This window comes from Bos indicus x Bos taurus, chromosome 2 (genome assembly GCF_003369695.1).
Source record: "Bos indicus x Bos taurus breed Angus x Brahman F1 hybrid chromosome 2, Bos_hybrid_MaternalHap_v2.0, whole genome shotgun sequence".
Lineage (NCBI taxonomy): Eukaryota > Metazoa > Chordata > Mammalia > Artiodactyla > Bovidae > Bos > Bos indicus x Bos taurus.
The window spans coordinates 4,207,106-4,219,351 of record NC_040077.1 but is presented as its reverse complement, the minus strand read 5'-3'; the positions used below and the strand labels follow the sequence as shown (position 1 = coordinate 4,219,351).

The 12,246-nt window shown below is 42.5% G+C and overlaps 1 protein-coding gene across 9 annotated transcripts in view; it reads right to left on the bottom strand.

Moving 5' to 3' along the window:
- SAP130 (Sin3A associated protein 130) overlaps nucleotides 1-11,391 on the bottom strand; it is a 78,093-nt gene extending 66,702 nt beyond the window's left edge. For 2 of the 9 annotated variants that reach the window (XM_027554594.1, XM_027554613.1), the window contains exons 1-3: nucleotides 11,213-11,371; nucleotides 9,462-9,579; nucleotides 145-380 (exon numbers count right to left, since the gene is read on the bottom strand). In XM_027554594.1, coding sequence (XP_027410395.1) covers nucleotides 145-380; nucleotides 9,462-9,573 — 348 coding nt within the window. In that variant the 5' untranslated portion in view covers nucleotides 9,574-9,579; nucleotides 11,213-11,371. Of the gene's footprint in view, nucleotides 1-144; nucleotides 381-9,461; nucleotides 9,580-10,539; nucleotides 10,658-11,212 lie in introns of those variants that run through there. The other 7 variants (XM_027554539.1, XM_027554566.1, XM_027554604.1 and 4 more) reach the window with 6 other exon arrangements.
- Nucleotides 11,392-12,246: the final 855 nt, after the last annotated feature.

Genomic DNA, 12,246 nt, shown 5'->3' with positions numbered 1-12,246 from the left:
GAGTTACAGGCAGGAGCTGGACTGATGGGTCAACAAGAAAAGGCTACAATCCTAGGCTCTAGCCTAAGACTTTGTGAGCATTGTCAGAAATACTAGCCAGTCTTTAGCTGCGGTTCAGTGTGAAATTTTAAACCTCTCCATTACCTTCATAAGTCCCTCCGAAAATGAGAGTGGCACTGCTGGCGTCAGGTGTGCTGGTGGGGCTGCCACTGTGACAGGCGTGCCCGAGGCGACAGCATGGTGTGTAGACAGCATCTGCACCTGCGGGTAGGGCCTTACCACAACAGGTTCCTGCTTCTCTTCACGGGACTGTAAGGAGCTGCTGGAACCCATGTGCTCCCTGGCAGCGACTTCAGCGTCTCGACTAGATTCATCGTTGACTAGTGAAGACATGAAGGAGAAAGAATGAACTCAAGTAGCTGAAACTGTAATAGGAGACGTAAGACAATTTCATTTAAAATATTTATTTAAAAAGTTATAAAAACTTAATATTAAAAAGATTACTTTAGTTCTTAAGTCTAAGAACATACAATATTTAAAAACAAATTTCCCTACAGAGTGAACAAGTAAAGCTCTACTGTTACTATAATGCATGCACTCTTTGAGATTCAACATTTCAACTTGTAGGGATGTATCTTTTTTTTTTTTGGGTAGAGGGCATGAATATTTAATATATGGTATATTCTGAAATAACTACTACAGTGAAGATAGTTAACATATTTATTAATTTACACAGCTATCATTTTGAGTGTGCATACCATGAAACAAACATATCTTATAGATATAGAACATATATATAAAATGAATTGCTGCTGCTGCTAAGTCGCTTCAGTCGTGTCTGACTCTGTGCGACCCCACAGACGGCAGCCCACCAGGCTCCCCTGTCCCTGGGATTCTCCAGGCAAGAACATTGGAGTGGGATGCCATTTCCTTCATCCAATGCATGAAAGTGAGAAGTGCAAAGTCGTGTCCTACTCTTAGGGACCCCATGGACTGCAGCCCACCAGGCTACTCTGCCCATGGGATTTTCCAGGCAACAGTACTGGAGTGCGTTGCCGGGTACAAGTTATTTGTTTCAACATTTTTATACCAGGAAAGAAATTGAAAAAACCTAAATGTCCATCAACAGTGATCTGGTTATATAAATTATGACATAGTCACACACTACACTAGCATGCAAATATAAAAACAAAGCAGGAAAACTTTTTAGGTACTTTTATGGAAAAAATGTATAATATCTATTATGAAAAAGATACATGAAAATAGCCAGGTATAGCATAGAGAAGAAATAAAATACACACAAACATGAACACATTTATATTTGAACAGTGATCATGTACCTCCAAATCACCTTGGTTGTCTGAAGGGAAAGCAAGCGGTGAGTGGGGGACAGGGAGAAGAGATACTCTTTAGTGTGTACTCTTTTTCTTTTGGAATTTTGGACCATGAGAACTTGTAACGTATTTAAAAGTTAAAACAAAATCAAGGAACTAAAGTAAATGAAAGAGGAGAGACCGTGAAGATATTAATTTGCACTAACATTTTCCTAAAATAATGCTGTTTTTCTGAATATAAAGATTACACTTAAAATTTTTTTTTTAATTATTTGGAAAACTATACAGAAAGTAAAACTGCTCCCAAAGTCTATCCCCTAAAAGCTCCAAGTTACTATTTTGGTAAAACCTCAGACACTCCTCGGCTCTTTAATTTTAGGTGGGTTTTTATTTATTTTTGGTGTGCCGCACTGCATGTGGGATATTAGTTCCCTAAGCAGTGACTGAACCCGTGAACCCTGAAGTGGAAAACAGATCTTAGGCACTGTGCTGCCAAGGAAGTCCTTATTTAACTACAACCTTCATAAGACAAGTGTACAAATACTAATGTTATAGCTTAGTGAACTTTCACAAACTGAACACACTTGAGTTACCAGCACCTAGATCAACCAGCAGAATCCTACTGGTTCCCCAGAAACCCCCTGTTCAGCCCGATTCCAGTCACTGCTCCTCCCAATGATACTTACTATGCTGACTTCTAACACTACACGTTACTGCTATCTTATTTCTGAGCTCTATATAAATACACTTGTACCAAACGGTTGTGTCCTGCCTCTTTCACTTACAGGTATGAGACTTCATCCATGTTACTCCACGTAGCTGTAGATCTTTCTTTCTCAGTACAGTATGCCAATTCTTGAATAAATCACAAATTATCCATTTTACTGCCAGCAGGCAGTTAGTTTTCAGTTCTTTCACTATTGATGAATAGGAGTGCTAGGAATATTCATGTACGTCTTTTGGTGAACATTCATATCATTTCTATTAAATACATATATATACCTAAGAGAGAAATCACTGAGTAATAGACATATACTGTATCATTTTAAAAGGGCTAAATGCCCACTGTATAGTTGTACTATAGTTTTTTAAACCCTTATATCACGGACGAGCTTTTAGGTTATTTCCAAATTTCTGCTATTATCAATGACTATGGAATAAATAACCACATGCACTCTGAGCCCTTATTCGATGACCTGCTCAGGAAAAAATTAGAAATTTTTTTCTTGTAGGAAAAATGTGCTAGGAGAAAAGATTCAGTTCAGTTCAGTCGCTCAGTTGTGTCCGACTCTTTGAGACCCCATGAATCGCAGCACGCCAGGCCTCCCTGTCCATCACCAACTCCTGGAGTTCACCCAGACTCATGCCCATCGAGTCAGTGATGCCATCCAGCCATCTCATCCTCTGTCATCCCCTTCTCCTCCTGCCCCCAATCCATCCCAGCATCAGAGTCTTTTCCAATGAGTCAACTCTTCGCATGAGGTGGCCAAAGGACTGGAGTTTCAGCTTCTGCATCATTCCTTCCAAAGAAATCCCAGGGCTGATCTCCTTCAGAATGGACTTGTTGGTTCTCCTTGCAGTTCAAGGGACTCTCAAGAGTCTTCTCCAACACCACAGTTCAAAAGCATCAATTCTTCAGCGCTCAGCCTTCTTCATAGTCCAACTCTCACATCCATACATGACCACTAGAAAAACCATAGCCTTGACTAGACGGACCTTTGTTGGCAAAGTAATATCTCTGCTTTTGAATATGCTATCTAGGTTGGTCATAACTTTTCTTCCAAGGAGTAAGCATCTTTTAATTTCATGGCTGCAGTCACCATCTGCAGTGATTTTGGAGCCCAAAAAATAAAGTCTGACACTGTTTCCACTGTTTCCCCATCTATTTCCCATGAAGTGATGGGACCGGATGCCATGATCTTCGTTTTCTGAATGTTGAGCTTTAAGCGAAGTTCTTCACTCTCCACTTTCACTTTCACCAAGAGGCTTTTGAGTTCCTCTTCACTTTCTGCCATAAGGGTGGTGTCATCTGCATATCTGAGGTTATTGATATTTATCCTGGCAATCTTGATTCCAGCTTGTGATTTAAGGGCCTAGATCTGATAGATTAGAGTGCCTGATGAACTATGGAATGAGGTTCGTGACATTGTACAGGAGACAGGGATCAAGACCATCCCCATGGAAAAGAAATGCAAAAAAGCAAAATGGCTGTCTGGGGAGGCCTTACAAATAGCTGTGAGAAGAAGAGAAACAAAAAGCAAAGGAAAAAGGAAAGATACAAGCATCTGAATGCAGAGTTCCAAAGAATAGCAAGAAGAGATAAGAAAGCCTTCCTCAGCGATCAATGCAAAGAAATAGAGGAAAACAAGAGAATAGGAAAGACTAGAGATCTCTTCAAGACAATTAGAGATACCAAGGGAACATTTCATGCAAAGATGGGCTTGATAAAGGACAGAAATGGTATGGACCTAACAGAAGCAGAAGATATTAAGAAGAGGTGGCAAGAATACACAGAAGAACTGTACAAAAAAGATCTTCATGACCCAGATAATCACGATGGTGTGATCACTGACCTAGAGCCAGACATCCTGGAATGTGAAGTCAAGTGGGCCTTAGAAAGCATCACTACGAACAAAGCTAGTGGAGGTGATGGAATTCCAGTTGAGCTATTTTAAATCCTGAAAGATGATGCTGTGAAAGTGCTGCACTCAATATGCCAGCAAATCTGGAAAACTCAGCAGTGGCCACAGGACTGGAAAAGGTCAGTTTTCATTCCAATCTCAAAGAAAGGCAATGCCAAAGAATGCTCAAACTACCACACAGCCCCACTCATCTCACACGCTAGTAAAGTAATGCTCAAAATTCTCCAAGCCAGGCTTCAGCAATACGTGAACCGTGAACCTCCTGATGTTCAAGCAGGTTTTAGAAAAGGCAGAGGAACCAGAGATCAAATTGCCAACATCCGCTGGATCATGGAAAAAGCAAGAGAGTTCCAGAAAAACATCTATTTCTGCTTATTGACTATGCCAAAGCCTTTGACTCTGTGGATCACAATAAACTGTGGAAAATTCTGAAAGAGATGGGAATACCAGACCACCTGACCTGCCTCTTGAGAAATTTGTTGCAGGTCAGGAAGCAACAGTTAGAACTGGACATGGAACAACAGACTGGTTTCAAATAGGAAAAGGAGTACATCAAGGCTGTATATTGTCACCCTGCTTATTTAACTTATATGCCGAGTACATCATGAGAAACACTGGACTGGAAGAAACACAAGCTGGAATCAAGATTGCTGGGAGAAAAGATTAAAGTGTATTTTATATTTTGTTATATATTGATTTTTCTCCTAGATTTTGAAAAATTTTGATTAAAAAAAATTTTTTTAAGCATTTTATTGGGGTATAATTTGCATACAATAAAACAGCTATTCTAAGAGAGTTCAGTGTTTTTTTTTTAAACATTCTCACCAACATCTGGTGGCACTAGTGGTAAAGAACCCACCCGCCAATGCAGGAGATGTAAGAGAAACGGGTTTGATCCCTGGGTCGGAAGATCCTCTGGAGAAAGGCATAGCAACCCACTCTAGTATTCATGCCTGGGGAATCCTATGGGCAGAGGAGCCTGGCAGGCTACAGTCCATAGGGTCGCAAAAACTCAAACACAACTGAAGTGATTTAGCACGCGTTCACCAACAAATCAGCAGATTGGTTAGGTCAAATAGTAAACTTTATACGAAACTGTCAAATTACTTTCCAAAGTGGTTGACTCATCTGAAGTTTCCACCAGCAGCATATTAGTAGTCCAGTTGCTCCTCATCCTCACCAATTCTTGATATGCAGACATTCTAGTGGGTGTGTACTGGGTATCTTATTGTGGTTTTAAGTAACATTTCCATGTTGAAGTTCGTTTTATATGATCACAGGTCATATTTCACAAAGGGAAATATATGTTCATATCTCTAGATCTTTTTTAATCAATCGGCCTTACTGAGGTATAATTTACATATAAAATCTACTAATTTGTTCTATAAAATTAAATGCACATAAACGTATTCAGTACTGTAATCACAACACAATCGCAACATAGAACATTGCCTATTACTCTAACAAGTTCATTCATGCCCCTCTGCAGTCAATTCCCTCCCCGCCCATCCCTACTCCTTAGAAACCACTGATCTGCATTCTATCACTATTATTTGGTCTTTTCTGGAATTTCACATAAATAGAACCACACAATAAGTGGTCCTTTGGGTCTGGCTTCTTTCTTTCAATAAAATGCTTCTGACACTCCTCCATTTTATTACATGTAATGCTAGTTTGCTTCTTTTTATTACTGAGTAGAATTCCACTGTATGGATCAAACCAAACTTTGCTCATCCAGTCACCAGTTGATAAAATCTGGGTTCTTTCCAGTGTTTGGCTATCATGAATAAGGCTTCTATGAACCACTGAGGAGATCACTGTATGTGTGATACATATTTTCATTTATCTTGGGTAAATACCTAGGAATGAGATTGCTGGGTTGTATGGTAAGCTCTTGTTTAATTTTTTAAGACACTGTATCAAACTGTTTTCCAAAGTGGCTAAATTATTTTGCATTCCCACCAATATATGGGTTCTACTTGCTCCACAAACATGTCAAAACTTGGTATTGTCAGTCTTTTTTAGTCATTCTGGTGGGTGTACAGTGGTTTCTATTGTTTTTAATTTGCATTGCCCTGGGATTAATAGTTTAATTTTTTTAATGTGTTTATTTGGCTTTTATACAGCATCTTTGATGAAGTGTCTCTTCAAATATTTTGCCCATTAAAAAAAAAAACCAAACCGGCTGTTTGTCTTTTTGCTTTTGTTGTTACAGGAGTTTTTAACATATTTGGGATGTAAGTTCTTTGTTGACACATTTATCACAAATGTTCTCTCTCATTTGGTGGCTTGTCCTTTTATCTTACTTAATGATGTCTTTTGCAGAGCAGTCATTTTAGTACAACATATTAGTTGTCTCCTTTATAATCAGCATTTTTTGTGTCCTAAGCCATTTTTACTTACTCCAAAGTAACAAGTAGTTTCTTCTATGTTTTCTTTTATAAATTTTAAATTTTATATTTAGGTTCACAATTACACATTGAGTTAATTTATATGCATGGTGGACATAGAGGTCAAGGTTCATTTTCTTTTCATATGAATATTCTAGGGTTCTAATACTATTTTTGTCAATACCCTATTGAATTCTCTATGTACTTTTATCAAAAATCAATTAACTATTATGTGGTTAATAAACCATTGTGGTTTATTTCTGGATCCTCTAGTTAGTTCCAATGATCCAGTGATTTATGCCAATTTAACAATATCTTCATTAGTGCAGCTTTATACCAAGTCTTGAAGTAAGGCAGCAGAGAAAAGGCAACTTTCTTCTTTTTTGTCCAAATTGCTTTGGCTATTCTAGATCCTTTGGTTTTTTCTACATAAATTTTAGATTCAGCTGTCAGTTTTTGGAAAAGTACCTGATGTGAATTTGATTAGGATTTATATGAATCTACAGGTCTCTCTGGGTAAAAGAAAATACTGAGTTTTCCAATCTATAAACGTGACAGATCTTTTCTTTACCTAGATCTTTAATTTCTCTCAGCAATGTTTCACATAGTTTTCTAACCCAAGGTCATACACATATTTTGTTAATTTATTCCTAAGTATTTTTTAGGTTTTTTTTTTAATGCCACTGTCGGAGAAGGCAATGGCACCCCACTCCAGTACTCTTGCCTGGCAAATCCCATGGACAGAGGAGCCTGGTAGGCTGCAGTCCATGGGGTCGCTAGGAGTAGGACACCACTGAGCGACTTCACTTTCACGCACTGGAGAAGGAAATGGCAACCCACTCCAGTGTTCTTGCCTAGAGAATCTCAGGGACGGGGGAGCCTGGTGGGCTGCTGTCTATGGGGTCGCACAGAGTCGGACACGACTGAAGTGACTTAGCAGCAGCAATGCCACTGTAAATGACATTTTAAAAATTTCACTGTTCATTACTAGTATTTAAAAATATAATGATTTCTGTACACTGAACTTTTATCTTGCAACTTTACTAATTTCACTTATTAGTTCTAACAGCTTTTTAAAACATTCTTTAGTATTTTCTGTATATACGATGACTGTGAATAAAGACCACTTTACTTCTGTCTTTCCATTTTCAATTGATTTTTAACCTTCCTGACTACCCAGATTTTCCTCTAAGTAAAATTTTAAAGAAAATGGACAATTTCATAACTTTCTTCCAAACCTATTTGTCCAGGAAGACTTTGATTTTTAACACTTTCATTAAGTTATAATGCACTGATCATTTTCCATTAAGCTCTTTTTGAAACCATTTATTGTTTCCTTCCAGGCATTTGCAGTTATTTTCATCAGAAAGAAAAAAAAAATTCTTCAAGCAGTAGTTAAGACAACTGATTGTAATCTATACTTTTGAACTATGAACATGTACTTAAAATCCTGACATGCTTAGGATCCCAAATTACTTCTTTCAATAAATGCAACAGGAACTACAGAAAGATATCTAACCACGTAAGGAAAACTTTTGTTTTCTTTCTTAGACCAATTGAAGGAAAAAAGATACACGTTTCAGAAGTAAAATTACACACAATTTTGGCCTAAGTCAATGATTTCCTTCTCAACAAAATCTGAGGGCAATTATTGCTAATTGATATCCTTCTTAATGAGCAGTATAATTCTTACAAATTGATGTTCAAAACTATTCTCTTCATTATGCTCCTTTAAATTATTCTGGTTCGGGAATTCCCTAGCAGTCCAGTGATTAGGACGTAGTGTATTCACTGCCATGACCCAGGTTAAATTGTTGGTTGGGGAACTAAGATCGCGAAAGCCACACAGCTCGGCAAAAAAAAAAAAATTCTGCTGTGAATTTATACCAGAGAAAACACTGTCAAAATATTTGTTAAAGAGTAATAACTTGAGGCAGCTCTATAATAATTTGTTGATGTCTACACTGTAGCAAGAATAGCACATGCAAAGGAATATGGACAGATAAGTCCTGGCTTTCTTTCGAGGAGGAGGTCCTACCCTGAACTGCTTGCTGTGGATGATGAAGTCAGTAAAGACTTCCCAAAGAAGAGTGATATCTGAGATAAAACCTCAGGAAAGAACAAAGAATATCCAGATAAGTAAGTGTGGAGAGGAAAAAGTAAGACTGTAGCCAAAAAAAACCACAAAAAACAAAAAGCACAAAAACCAGACTATGTAAAGTCCCAAGGTCAAGAAAATTGGGAACTTATTGCTTATTCAGAAAATGTCAGCAGCTACTGTTAAGTAGGAGTAATACCATGATAAGGAGCACAGAAATCAGGCACTAAAGAAAGGAATAGAAAAAGGGAGTACTTTATTTCACTTTGCCAACACAGAAGTAATAATACTTTTTACTTGATATATATAATACACAGATTATTTGAAGGAGTAATCAACTTCAGTACTGCTGATTAGACTGATACTTTGTTGGGGGTGGGGAGGGCTGTCCTGCATAATGTAGGATATTCAACAGCATCATCCAGGGACTCTAAATAAATATCAGATGCCAGTAGCACCCCTACCTGTGACAACTAAAACTGTATCCAGACATTGCCAAACATTCCCTGGCCAGCCGAATCATTACCAGCTGAGGCCACTCACTGATCTACAGCACTCAGAGCATACAGTTAAAACCCAAACTGCATATATGTGTGCATACACATTTTAGAAAAATCTCTTTTCCTAAACAGTAAGTTCCTAAAAGGCAAGTTTCTAAAAGCTAAGTTCCTATAAGTTCCTATGCCTCTGCCCACCCTCATGGCACTATTATTATACTTCTGGGCCTTAGTTAAATAACAACACATTAATACATTTAAAAAATGTATCTTGTAAGCATGCTTTAAGTTTCACCTATACTCTGGCACATGTGAATCAAGTGATTAAAACAGGATGGAAAAAAAGCCTTATGTACATTAGTATTGTAATATATCCTTTCTTCAAATTCAATAACCTAGTATTTACTAAAACCCCACCAAGAATTTGCTAATTTTTAAGTTGGAAAACCTGCAATATTTTAAAAGCAGAAAGCAATGCAGAAAAATATCACACATCTCACCTGTTGCAGCCGGGTTTATCAATCCTGCAGAACCACTGTTGGCTATCTGTGAAGGAGCCTGGCTTAGCCCGGTGGAAGGGGTTCCTAACCGAGGAAACTGTTGAGAACTCATTTCCACCTGCAGTGCATAGTCACATGGTTATTACTGGATTCTGAGATTAGAACCAATAATGAGAAATTAAAACATTTTTAGTACCTATACCTTCTTTTAGGAAAGCAAATGCAGCATCATTGATTGAAAATAATACTTGTGTTCAATATACAGTGCAGAAATGGTCTAAATTGTTTAAGTTTTCCATGTACATAGGTTCAATTAATGGTAAAATCACTTATATGATACTGAGGGATATTATGACTCCCCCCCAAATACTTGTGAATTGCCAAACGGAAAAGTCGACACTACATCGTGCGCAACAGCCACATGACATGTATTAACACAATACATATATTTCTCTGTAAAGTTTCATGACAAATGGCTTGTGCCTTTGAAAGCCAAACCTCACACCAAGGTGTACAAAACTGTCATCAGTGTGTCAAAGGAGGAATCGGAGGCAGATGCCCTGTCCTAAGAAAGGACCAGAAACCTTACATCAAGACCGGATCCAAAAGGAATTCTCATGTTTTTCTGCACAGGCCTTCAGTGACGGATTTCATCCCACCCCTTTCACAGACGGCCATCGAGCCAAAGGGAACCGAGACCTTCACCACCTTCCCTAAAATCTACCCTCACTTTCCTCTCAGGAGCCAAGCAAGCTCTGCCGATATCCTCGATACACCCGCAATCCTACCCCCACCCAGAAGCCCATAGCTAAGATCGGAGAACATGGGTCTCCAGACACATGGGGTCTCTAAGACTTCTCCGGAGAGGGGTTAGGCATTCTGAGGAGCTCAGGACCAGTACGCCTCTTTACCTGAAGCCGCCGCCCGCCGCCCGCCCCTCCCGATTCCACCTCGCCAGGCTGAGAGGGCCGCGGAGGACCCATCTCGGTGGCAGCGCTGGGGTCCGAGGTCGCCGGGAAGGCTTGCGCCGCAGCGCGCCTCGAGCCCGCCGCTGTCCAGCTCCTCTGGCCCCGCTCACCCGGGCCAGCCGGCCACCGCTCCGCTCCAGTCCTCTTCCCCCGAACCTGCCCCTACCTCCCCAGTCTGCCCATTGGCCCCACGCCGGGCGCGTCACTCCAGTGCCCAGACCAATCCACCGCGGTCTGCCAGCTCTGATCCCGCCCCACCCTCCCGCCGACTGCCAGCCAATCAGGCGCGAGCCTCGCCGGGGCAGCCCAAGGCCCTCGAGGCTGAGCCAATAGCAGAGGAAGACAAGCGCTGCCGGCAAAAGGGGCGGGGAGCTAGGAGGCCCCGCCTCGGTCGGGGTCTGAAAGCGGCGGGCGCAGGGCCCGGATGTGGAGAGTCACTTTAAACTGCTCCAGGAGCCAAACTCCTTGGGCCGCCCGCCCGCCCGCGCTCCCCCGGCCTCTCAGCTTCCCCGCCAAGGCCCACGCCCGCCACGCCCCCACGCCCGGATCAGCCCAGCCCTCCCGACGCCTCTCCTTTCCTTGCCGCAGGACACCGGGCCTTTGCCGCCGGGCCAACTGCCATGCTCAGCTCGCGAAAGAGCCCAGGTCTACGCCGCAGAGACGAGGCACCGCTGCCCTTCCCCGGGGACGCGCAGCGGGACGGACGCTGCAGCCCGGCTCGGCCGCCCCGCCCCCTCGTCTCCTCCCCTCCCCTTCGCTCCTGGGCGCCCGTCCCGCCATTACTTGAGTGCTGCGCCAAGTGGCCGCCGCGCCACTTCGAGCTTGCTTCCGTGCGCTCTCCGCCTGTGGAGCCGACGTCCTCGGGCTCCGGGACCCGCCGCCACCGCCGAGGCGCTAGCACTCTGCCCCCCACCCCTCAACCCAGCGCCGCTGCTTCCGCCGCCGTAACGAGCCCCTCACCCATTGGCTGGATTAGGCCCCGCCCTCCTCCGAGGAAGCCAGTCACCGCGCAGTGTGAGCGGAGAGCGGACCGGCCAGCCCCTCGGGGCCGCTGAGGCCTCTGGGAAATGTAGTCCCTGATGCGTAGAGGGCGGGCCTGGGCGGGGCGTCCTGGTGACCCGGCCGGGCAGCACACCCCTTTGCTGTCTGAAGTCGATTCTAGCTTTTCCGTGTGCCTAGTAAAAAGGTCCCACCCTTTTGCTTCAGCTGATGGCACCAGGTTTCATTTTCTCGAGGGAGGTGCCTCGCGGGAAAAGAGTAATGGAGGCCGACTACAGTGGGCCGAAGGAGCTGCAGGCAGGGCCGAGGGGTTTTCTAACTGTACTTGATGTTCGCACCGAGGCCATGGCCCGCGAAGCCTTAGCGTCGTGGGAGGATCAGATGCAAGAAACTGGAGCGACTCTGTTGGGTTTACGCTGGACTCTGCGTCAGGAGCTGCTCATCGGGCCGGACCCACCAGAGAGCTGAGCTGAGCACTCTCAGGTTTAAAGCCGGCTCGGAGAGGCGAAGGACTAGGACACGTTGTACCTGCTTGGTTTTTCCAGATTACGAAGAAGCGGAGGGAGTGGTGGTGGTTTGTTGTTTTATTTAGAGTGGAGGGATGGCGTTTATACGGCTGTGCAAGACTTAGACAAAACTGCCGAAGCAAAATCTAAGTCTGATAAATAGAGATCATGTTTCCCTCCTTCCTTCCCAGATGGTAATTTAGGTCTGGAGTTTTGTGTTAAGAAATAAAAAGGGCTCACATCCTTCTTCCTTTCATGCACAGCTATGTTCTTGCCAAGAAGAGCGTAGCTTGTGGCTACAAGAATGAACCT